The following is a 13,353-nucleotide window of genomic DNA, read 5'->3' as shown; positions in this document are numbered from 1 at the left end:
GATAGTGTGGGCGTAGTTTACTACAGCCTATTGGTAACCTCACAGTTGGAGAAGGTGCCATTCACCAGTCATGTTACAAAAATTTCCCTATGAAGTTTTCTGCTGGGTCCCCTAAACCAGACTAGCTCCATTACATCCAAGTGTGGCCCCTGCAGCTAGCGCCCCACGTGTCCTACGCTGCCGCCTGGCGTTACAAGCACTGCCCCTCAGCTGCATTACATCCCAGCCAGAAGGTGGCAGCAGAGGCTGGACTGCCCATGAAACGTACGGCACAACTTCCTCAGGCCGGAGCCACACTATAAGCGATTTTGTGAGCGCTTGTGTTTGATCAGCGCTTGCTGAGCGCTCGTTAAATCATCCCCATTCATGTTCATTAAAATCGCAGTAAAAATCGCGCAAAAATCGACGTGATCACGCATGCAAAAAAATTTAAGGGATCACGATTTTTACAGAAATTTTAATGAAAGTGAATGAGAGTGATTTTTTTTTTAACAAGCGCTAATCAAACGCAAACCCTCACAGAAGCGCTTATAGTGTGGATGCGGCCTGAGAGAGGTCTGAGGACATTGCGCCAGCTTGCCTCCAAAACGGATGCACTATCGCTTGTGTTGATGCGAGAATGTGTCTGGATTCCTCTGGCTGTGCTGACAGCTATGAAGAGGATGGGGAGTCAGATGCAGCATGCAAAAAAATGCTGCGTGGTTTCCCTGCGTGCGAATCTGGAAGCAGCCAACTGCCTTCTGTAAGATGTGATTCCCCATCTAAATTCACATGCACGGAAACTCTGCGCATCACCCCTAGTGGAAACAAGCCCAATCGTATTGTGTCTGACCTGCTGTGCTAGTGACAAGTCCTTTGAGCATGAATAAGGGGGGAGGAGTAAAGTACACTCCCACACAGACATTTTCTGAATTCTGCTGAGATCACATCATTCTGATTTTGTAGCAGCAAAATAGAATGTTTGTGTCATCTCAATTATTAGCCCCAGTAACATGAGGTCTGTTGCCCCGGTCCAGCAGAGAGTTGTCTGTATCATGTACTCAATAAGGAAAAGAATCCAGGAGAAACACAGCTAAAGGTTCATATCAAAACTTCTCAACCTTTAATCCAATCTTCGGATCCACAGTATAAGCGCTTCTGTGAGCGCTTGCGTTTGCTTAACGCTTGCTGAGCGCTTGTTAAAAAAAAATCACTCCCATTCATTTTCATTAAAATCGCGGAAAAAACTAATGTGATTGCAGCGATTTTCATGAAAGTAAACGGGAGGGATTTTTTTTTTTTACACAAGCGCCCAGCAAGCGCTAATAAAACGCAAACACTCACACACGTTGGAAGAGCCTTCGTGTTACCCCCCCCCCCCCCCCCGCCCTTTCCACACACAATGTCCTTACATTTTACAATGATGCATTCAGACTCTGGGATTTTCTTGCCATATTTTTATTAGTGATAGTAATAGGATGATTAGCCGCAGGGCACATATAGATAATCAGTATAATCTCCAATAGGGTGATTAGCCGCAGGGCACATATAGATAATCAGTATAATCTCCAATAGGGTGATTAGCCGCAGGGCACATATAGATAATCAGTATAATCTCCAATAGGGTGATTAGCCGCAGGGCACATATAGATAATCAGTATAATCTCCAATAGGATGATTAGCCGCAGGGCACATATAGATAATCAGTATAATCTCCAATAGGATGATTAGCTGCAGGGCAAATATAGATAATCAGTATAATCTCCAATAGGATGATTAGCCGCAGGGCACATATAGATAATCAGTATAATCTCCAATAGGATGATTAGCTGCAGGGCAAATATAGATAATCAGTATAATCTCCAATAGGGTGATTAGCCGCAGGGCACATATAGATATGCAGTATAATCTCCAATAGGGTGATTAGCCGCAGGGCACATATAGATAATCAGTATAATCTCCAATAGGATGATTAGCCGCAGGGCACATATAGATAATCAGTATAATCTCCAATAGAATGATTAGCCGCAGGGCACATATAGATAATCAGTATAATCTCCAATAGGGTGATTAGCCGCAGGGCACATATAGATAATCAGTATAATCTCCAATAGGATGATTAGCTGCAGGGCAAATATAGATAATCAGTATAATCTCCAATAGGATAATTAGCCGCAGGGCACATATAGATAATCAGTATAATCTCCAATAGGATGATTAGCCGCAGGGCACATATAGATAATCAGTATAATCTCCAATAGGATGATTAGCTGCAGGGCAAATATAGATAATCAGTATAATCTCCAATAGGATAATTAGCCGCAGGGCACATATAGATAATCAGTATAATCTCCAATAGGATGATTAGCTGCAGGGCAAATATAGATAGATAATCAGTATAATCTCCAGAGTGTCATTCAACTCCCTTCGCCTTCAGTTCACCCCGGACGCGCTTCAGGTAATGGGGATCCGGATACCCAAAACTACAAAAGAAAATAATCATCAGAACATATTACTACCAGTGAGAAAAGTAACCCCTTCCCCACACAGTGTATAATATACTCCCTCCCCTCCCCCACCTAATGTAAAATGTACAGCTGCCCCCCAGCTCTGTGATGCTTCCGCTGTATACAACAATGTTGGCTGTAAACAAATCCTGACTCTGGCCATACACTCAGTAAAACAATAAGGGCTATGACCACTGCAGCACTTGTAGCCACCAGGGATCCCAAAAGTGATAGGCCAATTAAACCTTCAGCAGCCAATTTATTTACAGGCTTGCAGGTGCCCCACGGCAATTTAGCAAAAAAAAAAAAAAAGTATGCTATTTCTAATGTCAACACATTAGAAATAGCATACATTTTCTTTCTTCTAATTAGTACTGCTGTAGTGTATTTATGGCCACTTGTCACTAGGGGGAAGTGTGAGAAAACAGCAGACCTGCTTTCAGTTTCTATATTTTCTGCTGGCAGAGAGAATTCAAAGCCTTCCAAGAATTTACAGCACGAGTTCTGCTGACTGAATCCAAAAGCAGCACACTTATCTGAAATGAGATAACTCACTGAGTGATTGCGATTTTGATGAAATCAGTATTTTTGGATCATTGAGACAAAGTGATGGTCCAAAATCGCTTTCCTCAAAATCGATCCAGAAAGTTGCAAAATCTAAGTATTTTGAGAGTGATTCTGGAATCGCAACTGGCTGTCCAGCACAGAGGTAGTTTGTGAAAATCTGTATTGGACAATGTGAGTTTCCCCCCGGACCGGTCATCTGCAGAGGTCACTAATGCTGGGAGGTGACCGGCATCTGACCCAATACTGGGCAGGGCATGAATCCTATTTATGGTAACATATAGCCAGCCATAGACACTGATGGGAGGTGAGATGGGCACAGGACGCCCCCTCTCTGGCCGACTGATGCAATCACTAATGCCGGGCACAGTCGGGCATGTTTTGGTGGGGGGGGGGGGAGAGGGGGAATTGTCCAATCATCTTGTTTCACCCACAATGCTCTTCTGTACAGTTACCTGCCTGTAGGCAGTAGTCTGAGGATCTGCTGTGGTATAGGGCAGTGACCAGCATCACAGCAGGCACCTGTACAACGTGACACCAGCCGCATTTAGTGACATCCTACATGTGTTGGTGTCACGTGACAAGGCCAGGATTCACGCCGGTGTGACAAGGGAATTTTCAACACTGCACATGAGGAAGTGTGTGTGTGTGTGTGCTGGGGGGGGGGGGGGGGGAAGACCACATATACACTTCCGGTCTGTTGGTCCATCTGATATCGAATGCTGTTATCGTCGTGCACCAGATTGAGCCCTCGTGGCCAAGATTTTCTATCATTACTGATCGATCCTTTCATTGTCACAATTGATTGAATATCACTGCCACTGTCACCCGCCTACTTGTCTACCCACCATTTATCACTGCTTGTCACCTGCCTGATTACTATTACCTGCTTAGCCCTAAGATCTACTGATCACTATATTTGGTGCATTCTGCATGTCATTGGTGGTATCTGCACATTGTTGGTATTTTCTACTTGTCTTTGCTATTATCTGCATTACCTTGTGTGGTTTTATATCATACGGAAAGGGGCGTGGCTTATACAGAGGGGTGGAGTTTAGGGAACCCAAACATTTGCCGCATGTGTTCCCAGTTACAGTATATTGTGCTGTAATATGGAATGTTGTGTACTAGGACTCCTGAAGTCACAGAGAGAACACCAGGACCAGTGTGTTCCCTGCGTTACCCTGTATTCCAGCTCAGGGGAAATCAGTAGGGGGTGTCCTCGTTTTTCCAGGGATGTTGTCATAAGAACTGTCTGTGCTGCTCCCAGGCAACCAATCAGATTCACGCCTGAGCTGGGTAATAAACTGACAGCCAGGTCTGATCCTGAGCTGTTGGGCCCATCAGTACAAACTGTTACCAGAGATGGATTAAGCTGTAATGGGGCTCTAGGCAAGGTAGTTGATTTGGGTCCCCATGGTGGTCCTTTTGGTGAGCTGAAGTCTAGAGAGGTCAGAGAAGGTGGCTGGTGAGCCCCTTGACAAAAGCTAGGCCCCAAGAACCTGCCTAGGTTGCCTGGTGGATGACCCTGCTCTGGCTGTTCCATGCTGATGAAGTCTATCCCTGGAGAGTGACGGTTCCTGCCAGGAGTACAGGGAATGTCTTATTGCTGCCAGTTACAGGATATCTGGGCTGGGGGGGGGGGGTAGTATTCACATACCTGGGGCTTCTCCAGCCCCTGCAGTCTATCAGGTCCCTCGCTGCAGTTCAGCCTCACTACCACAGTGCTGCTGTCTCCTCTGAAGCACCACTACAGCGCCTGCGCGTCCGCGCGCCTCTCTCAATCCTGCTCCCATAGCCGAGAGCCATCTCTGCTAGCACAGTTTAAGCTTGTCTGGTCTTCAAATGTGCAGAATGCTCTCTGCCATGGGAACGCCCCCAAGGTGGTGCAGGTAAGGGACCGAGCACGTGCAGAAACCGTCGATCAGCTGTGATCAGGGATCTGTGTGTGTGGTGGGGGGGGGGGGGGAAGGAACACTACAACGCGGGACCAGATAGACTGGGGGGGTTGGAAGAAGCTCCAGGTAAGTAGATCTAATTCCCGCCCCCTCAGATAACGTGTGAGAATGAGCACTAGCTGTAGAGCTCTGTACTAGCGCTGCAAGGATCAGCGGGGGCCAGTTAGTAACCACCCACTCACCTGCAAATCATTATATATCAGAAACTCCGACCCCTCCCCACTGGCCGAAGCCTTTGAGGTTCTGTGGCCACGCCCACATGCGTTGCCATAGCCCCCCCCCCCCTCGCCAGCCACCTATTAGGCTGGGGCCACAGAGCTAACAAACACTTCAAGCGCTCCGAGGTGGGCGGGGGAGGGTGGGGTTACAAGAAGCGTATAATGATACACAGCAGAGCAGGTGAGTTGCTGGCACCCGCCAATCCTTGCAGTGCTCAGACAGAGCTGTACATTGAATGGTTTCTCTTTTTTTAAGGTTGATCCTCTAAATGAGCCCCGAATCTCTGGAATTATCTGATGGACGGATAGAAGGTGGAGGGCAGGAGATAAACGCACCCCTGCAGTCTGTATCTAGCCTGGTATCGGTGTACAGATAATTACAGCAGACACAGTTTGCATCTTACTATTGTGAGCCGCCAGTCACGCTGGTCTTATGAGAGATATCATTCCAGATTACGGTGTCTGTAGCACCGGTGATACAAGAGTCTCCCACAGTGAAGATCAGTCGCTGGTCAAACGCCTTCCTCAGCAATTGCAGGATGTCCCTCCCCTCCGGGTTATCCGGTAAGTACGCTGTGCGGCTGGTACCGGAGTAATGCCTTCCCGGGTGAGGATGATTTTCCTGAATAATGAGAAATGATGGAAGTCACTCAGGAGGTGAAGCAAGGGACAGACTCACAGATGATCATTGAACATTCATCCAGTAATTCACAATTTCTGCTTTAAGTGTACCAGAGATGGAAAATAGTTAAAGTGTTATACATAGAGAATCAGAATTTATTTCGCCAAGTACAACGGTGGGGCTTCCTCTAGCCCATGTGCACAGATCTCTCCCATACCCCCGTCCTCAGCCTTCTCTATCGCTGGTACCGGGTCCCATCACTTTAGTCACCAACGTCCAGTCTGAGCATGTGCAGTGCGCTCTCTCCATCTCTCTCTGGCGCAGGGGCGTATCTGGGTAATATAGTGCCTATGGCAAACAATGAAATTGCGCCCCCCTCTTCGGTCACAGCCCCCTTCCCCTCTAAAAACAGCATCATTTCTCGCGTACATGTGTTATGGTTGCTTGTGTGTTTTGGCTTAGGATATTACTGAGGTTTCTTTTTTTGGAAATAGCTCTTCCTATTCACTCTCTGTCCTCTGTTCTAACACTAAGCAAGGTGAACCCTACATGCATAAGTTAAGTAGCCATGTTCCCCAGATAACAGCATTAATCTGATCTGAGGTCTGAATGACAAGGGAGCCATGGAGGCAGGCAGGCCAGTGAAGCACAGGGTCAGGCATGGCACCCATGGTGCTGTGGCGCCCGTGGCACAAGTCATGCCTGCACCCCTCTAGATACGCCTCTGCTCTGGCGGCTGGGAGCTACTGCACCTGTACAGTACTATTCTCCACTGGAGAGAGTGAACTGCGCATACGTAAAACTGGCCACGACTGGCTGAAGTGACGGGCCCCGGTACCAGCGATAGAGAAGGCTGAGGACGGCGGAGTGGGAGCGATCTGTGCGGATGCGGCTGGAGGAAGCCTTGGGTATGTATAGAACTTGTATGTATCTGGTCTCCTTTGACATTATGGTGAGAGGGATATGGGTGCTGACATTTAATGTATATATCCCGTTAAACAATACCAGTTGCCCGGCATCCTGCCGACCTTTCTGGCTTCAGCAGAGTTTGAGTCACGCACCTGAAACAATGCAGATTCCCTGGCTGCCCTGCTGATCCTCTGCCTCCAGTACTGTATTCCACAGACCCAGAACCTGTATGCAGATCAGCTGTTCTGTTATTATGACCACATGTGTGTCCCATTCACAGCAACAATGAGCACATCCTTGACTTAGAAAGCCTGGAGATCTGACTGGCCTGATGTCGCTCACAGGGCCAGGGGCCCCTTACTATGCTGGGCTCAGTCAGACATCGTGGGGGAGCACCAGTTCTATGGCTTTTATCCTATCAGATATTTATTGATTCCTCATTGTATGTGTAGGACATGATTGCATGCACCATTAGTGTAGAGACTGGCCTTGCTGCTGGCTGACATGTCCATATACAGTAGTTTGCAAAAGTATTCGGCCCCCTTGAAGTTTTCCACATTTTATTGGAATTCCACATGAAAGACCAATACAAAGTGGTGTACACATGAGAAGTGGAATGAAAATCATACATCATTCCAAACATTTTTTACAAATCAATAACTGCAAAGTGGGGTGTGTGTAATTATTCGCCCCCCTTTGATCTGAGTGCAGTCAGTTGCCTATAGACATTGCCTGATGAGTGCTAATGACTAAATAGAGTGCACCTGTGTGTAATCTAATGTCAGTACAAATACAGCTGCTCTGTGAGGGCCTCAGAGGTTGTCTAAGAGACAAGACAAGACAAGACAAGTCAGGGATAAAGTTATTAAGAAATGTAAAGCAGGCTTAGGCTACAAAAAGATTCCCAAAGCCTTGAACATCCCACGGAGCACTGTTCAAGCGATCATTCAGAAATGGAAGGAGTATGGCACAACTGTAAACCTACCAAGACAAGGCCGTCCACCTAAACTCACAGGCCGAACAAGGAGATCGCTGATCAGAATTGCAGTCAAGAGGCCCATGGTGACTCTGGACGAGCTGCAGAGATCTACCGCTCAGGTGGGATACTCTGTCCATAGGACAACTATTAGTCATGCACTGTACAAAGTTGGCCTTTATGGAAGAGTGGCAAGAAGAAAACCATTGTTAACAGAAAGCATAAGAAGTCCCGTTTGCAGTTTGCCACAAGCCATGTGGGGGACACAGCAACCATGTGGAAGAAGGTGCTCTGGTCAGATGAGACCAAAATGGAACTTTTTGGCCAAAATGCAAAACGCTATGTGTGGCGGAAAACTAACACTGCACATCACTCTGAACACACCATCCCCACTGTCAAATATGGTGGTGGCAGCATCATGCTTGGGGGGTGCTTCTCTTCAGCAGGGACAGGGAAGCCGGTCAGAGTTGATGGGAAGATGCAAATACAGGGCAAACTTGGAAGAAAACCTCTTGGAGACTGCAAAAGACTTCAGACTGGGGTGGAGGTTCACCTTCCAGCAGGACAATGGCCTCGATTCATCATTGTCTTTGAGATAACTTTTTCCAGTTTGTTAAATTACCGAATTCGAAGTTTATCTATTTCTAGTTGTATTCATCAAGGTTTTTCCGCATTCTGTGTGAATTCGATAACAATTCGGTAACGTGTCGATATTTCCATTTTACAGCAGTAATTTAACACAAGTCCATAAGATTCCCGTGGAATTGTGGGTAAAAAGGCAGTCCTTTGAACCAGGGCTGTGGAGTCGGAGCAATTTTGGGCATCCGGAGTTGGAGTCGGAGTCGTGGTTTCATAAACTGAGGAGTCGGAGTTGGAAGATTTTTGTACAAAATCCACAGCCCTGTTAAATATTAGACTAAGGAGTCGGAGTGGGGGCCATTTTGGTTACCCGGAGTTGGAGTCGGAGTCGTGGTTTCATAAACTGAGGAGTCGGAGTATTTTTGTACCGACTCCACAGCCCTGCTTTGAACACTACGTAGCAACATTCTGAATAGGGCTTAACACCTGGACCAGGATTCTGGAAGTGGTTTGGGACAATCTCACAATTTCGCAAAAGGTGGATCAGTGCATCACCAGGCCGCCTCCGAATGGCCTACAATCAGAGATGCGCTGAGCCCCCCCAGAAACTGCAAACGCACCTTGAACCCAAACAGAAGCTCTGCGTATACACCAAAAGCAAGGCTGCTAAGTGGGAGCAGCTGACCAAAAATGAATTAAATGAGTACATAGCAAAGAAATGAACAGCGCTACTTAAAAACAGACAAGTGCCTACCTGCAAGAGAGTGCAAGCCCCACTTGTGGGATATAATACACACCGAGCATACACATAACCTGTCTACCACTGGAGGATGTTGGTTTCCTGTAACAGCTTGCATGCAACCTATTAAGTACTCGTCCCTCCCACTGCGGAGAAGTCAACCCCACTATGGGAGGGGCCTAACACTAACTAAATCCTAACCTATGCATATGCATAGCCTGGGTGCGCTACCAAGTAAAATCGAAAATTGCGCAAAAGGTGGATCAGCGCATCACCAGGCCGCCTCCGAAGGGCCTACAGTACTAATTTAATTCATTTTTGGTCAGCTGCTCCCACTTAGCAGCCTTGCTTTTGGTGTATATGCAGAGCTTCTGTTTGGGCTCAAGGTGCGTTTGCAGTTTCTTGGGGGCTCAGCGCACCTCTGATTGTAGGCCATTCGGAGGTGGCGGAGGATTGATATGGTTCTACACCTTATTCTTGCTCTTCTGCGCCTTTGAATCACTCTCAGCTGATACATAACCACTTCAAATGGCTCCATCTTCTCTGTCAGCAATGATCTGACAGGAATAACGACAGAGCAGTGAAGGAGAGAACTAATCCTAAATGTAACGCTAATCCACCCCCACTTATATTTTCATGAATTGCACTTTCTTCTGTTTTAACGCATCACTAACGAATTATTACCGAATGCTTGCTAACCGCTGTAGACAAATTTGATGAATCCTGAAATCAACTTAACGAATTTGGTATTTTACCGAACTGTCGTTAACCAATTCGATAAGTCTTGATGAATCGAGGCCAATGACCCTAAACATAAAGCCAGGGCAACAATGGAATGGTTTAGAACAAAACATATCCATGTGTTAGACTGGCCCAGTCAAAGTCCAGATCTAAATCCAATTGAGAATCTGTGGCAAGATCTGTAAAACTGCTGTTCACAAACGCTGTCCATCTAATCTGACTGAGCTGGAGCTGTTTTGCAAAGAAGAATGGGCAAGGATTTCAGTCTCTAGATGTGCAAAGCTGGTAGAGACATACCCTAAAAGACTGGCAGCTGTAATTGCAGCAAAAGGTGGTTCTACAAAGTATTGACTCAGGGGGCCGAATAATTACGCACACCCCACTTTGCAGTTATTTATTTGTAAAAAATGTTTGGAATGATGTATGATTTTCGATCCACTTCTCACATGTACACCACTTTGTATTGGTCTTTCACGTGGAATTCCAATAAAATTGATGCATGTTTGTGGCAGTGATGTGACAAAATGTGGAAGACTTCAAGGGAACCGAATAGTTTTGCAACTCACTGTATATACAGTATATGGAGATAATATTTTTTCTGAGGTGTGAACATTCACTGTCTGTAAGTTGAGCCAAAGTCTCTTTACATTTTCTTGCTAATTCGCTCGCTAAAATATAATTGGTGGTAGCGACCCAATCTCTACGAGATCGCAGCTTGTATCAATTGTACATACCATCCAAATTGTACTGTGTGTGGACTCACCAACCAATCCAAAAGATTAATTTGCCTGCAGTACTGACTGTCTTCAGGATTCCCTCAGGGTCTGAGGCTGAATGGTAAACTGCGGCAAAGGGAACAGGAGTGTTCTTGGTGTCCCTGCCCCGCCTCCTGAGCTACCGATATGTCAGTGACAGTTTCTTGCTGCGAATGAAACACGCAGGTGGTCATAATTAAAGTGAACCCGAGGTGAGAGGTACATGTAGGCTGCCATATTTATTTCCTTTTAGCAATACCAGTTGCCTGGCTGTCCTGCTGATCCTCTGCCTCTAATACTATTAGCCACAGCCCCTGAACAAGCATGCATCAGATCAGGTGTTTCTGATAATGTCAGATCTGACGAGATTAGCTGCATGCTTGTTTCTGGTGTGATTCAGACACTACTGCAGCCAAATAGATCAGCAAGGCTGGCAGGTAACTGGTATTGTCTAAAAGGAAATAATTATGGCAGCCTCCGTATACCGCTCACCTCGGGTTCACTTTAACAAATAGCACCAGATCTGCATACTGGTTGTGCGACTGTGGTGTTATGTACTGGAGGCAGAGGATCAGCAGGGCTGCCAGGCAACTGGTATGGTTTAAAAGGATATAAATATTGCAGCTTCCATATCCCTGTTCTAGACCAGTGTTGCTCAACATTTTATTAGTATGTACCCCTTGTAATGCCCTGTACTCACCAAGTACCCCCCAGCATAGTAACATTATCACAAGTACCCCTTGACAAATATATATTTAATCCTAGTACATAATTGGTTCTAAACCATGCCCCAGCATTGACGATTACTTTTAATTAGCTAAAATACTAATTCGCTGTTGTTTAAATAAGATTTATCATTTTTTTAAAAACTCTAAATTTATTATTCTTGTCCAAGTTTATCAAGCCAGAGTACCGCCTGGAACCATCAGAAGTACCCCCTGGGGTATGCGTAGCACACTTTGAAAACCTAGGTTCTAGAGCAGTGTGTCTCAACATTTTATTGGTATGTATCCCTTTTAAAACCCTGTACCCTCCAAGTACCCCCTAGCACAGTAAACATTATCCCAAGTACTCCTTGACAAATACCATATATAATCGAGTATAAGCCGACCCGCCCAACTTTTACCTAAAAATCCTGGAAAAAATGATTGACCCGAGTATAGGCTGAGGATAGGAAATGGAACAGCATTAGGTCAGTAACAAAGGCCTCGCTTCATCAAGACTTCTCAAATCAGTTACCGACAGCTTGGTAAAATACCGAATTCGTGAAGTTGATTGCAGGATTCATCAAAGTTATCTACAGCTGTTAGCGAGCATTCGGTAATCATTCGGTAATGAGGCGATAAAACGGAAGAGAGTGCAATTCATGAAAATGAAAGTGGGCGTGGCTTAGCGTTACATTTAGGATTAGTTATCTCCTTCACTGCTCTGTCGTTATTCCTGTCAGATCATTGCTGACAGAGAAGATGGAGCCATGTGAAGTGGTTATGTATCAGCTGAGAGTGATTCAAAGGCACATAAGGACAAGAATAAGGTCTAGAACCATATCAATTTGCAAGAGAATAGATTTATTTGCTATAACAGGACATCTGCATTTCTCTTGAATCATCTTGTAAGAGAACACAGGCAGTGCCAGGGTTAACTAATTTGCTACCGTCTTTCCCCGAAAATAAGACAGTGTCTTATATTATTTTTTGCTTTAAAAGATGTGCTAGGGCTTATTTTCAGGGGATGTCTTATATTTCTATTAGGAAGTGTCTCGGCAGAACATTTCCTGTTCCTTTGTACTGTGATGTTCATGGATTTGCAAGTATGCTACTGTGCTGATCAGGCACCTGCCCTGTCTTCCCTGCACACTGCTGATAACCTTGCTGTGTGCTGAGATGACAGGTTCACTGTCTGATTGGCACCGCACCACTGTGTCCCCACTTACTGGCTGCCTCTTCCTCCTCTTTAACTTCCGCTAGGGCTTATTTTTGGGGTAGGGCTTATATTTGAAGCATGCGCAAAATTCCAGCTAGGGCTTATTTTCAGGGTAGGTCTTATTTTCAGGGAAAGAGGCTAGCTGCACTACATTTTTTCAGAAAAGGCTCCTATCAAGCCGTAGCTGGTGAAATTGAGGGATTGTCCCAAGCCACTTCCAGAATCCTGGTCCAGGTGTTAAAGCCAATGGATACCGTTTTAAAAATAAAAAAGTCAGATACTCCCCTAAGGAGAGGGAAGGCTCAGTCCTAATGAGCCTTCCCTCTCCTCTCCCGGTGCCCTCGGTGCTGCGCTGGCTCCCGCGTTCGCGTCCGCCGCCGCAGGGACTTCGGAGGTCTTCGGGAGCACTCGGGCTTCCGAAGACGGGCCGCTCCATACTACGCACGCGCGAGCGCGTCATAGAGGGCGCTCGCGCATGCGTAGTGTGAAGCGGCCCGTCTTCGGGAGCCCGAGTGCTCCCGAAGGCTCCCTTCGGCATGCGGAAGTGGCAGTATTTGACCGAACTGGTCGAATACTGCCACGGGGGATCCTGCGCGGGACCGGGCACCGGGAGAGGCGAGGGAAGGCTCATTAGGACCGAGCCTTCCCTCTCCTTAGGCGAGTATCTGACTTTTTTTTTTAACAACGGTAAACATTCACTTTAAGCCCTATTCAGAATGTTGCTACGTGGTGTTCAAAGGACAATGATGAATCAAGGCCAAAGACTGTATACAGGTATATAGAGAGAAACGCTGTAAAAAAATATGTAGGCCCAGTGAGAACTTAACTCACATTCCCTCCTATCAATATCTTGTACAATAAAATAGCTGTTATCACATGCAGA

The 13,353-nt window shown here is 46.1% G+C and overlaps 1 protein-coding gene across 1 annotated transcript in view; it reads right to left on the bottom strand.

Moving 5' to 3' along the window:
- Window positions 1-1,421: 1,421 nt before the first annotated feature.
- LOC137525259 (E3 ubiquitin-protein ligase DTX3L-like) overlaps window positions 1,422-13,353 on the bottom strand; it is a 49,700-nt gene continuing 37,768 nt past the window's right edge. The window contains exons 4-5 of the mRNA XM_068246283.1: window positions 5,631-5,848; window positions 1,422-2,462 (exon numbers count right to left, since the gene is read on the bottom strand). Coding sequence (XP_068102384.1) covers window positions 2,393-2,462; window positions 5,631-5,848 — 288 coding nt within the window. The 3' untranslated portion in view covers window positions 1,422-2,392. The remainder of the gene's footprint in view (window positions 2,463-5,630; window positions 5,849-13,353) is intronic.

This window comes from Hyperolius riggenbachi, chromosome 7 (genome assembly GCF_040937935.1).
Source record: "Hyperolius riggenbachi isolate aHypRig1 chromosome 7, aHypRig1.pri, whole genome shotgun sequence".
Classification (NCBI taxonomy): Eukaryota; Metazoa; Chordata; class Amphibia; order Anura; family Hyperoliidae; genus Hyperolius; species Hyperolius riggenbachi.
The sequence above is the reverse complement of the archived record's forward strand: the minus strand, read 5'-3'. Positions and strand labels throughout refer to the sequence as shown.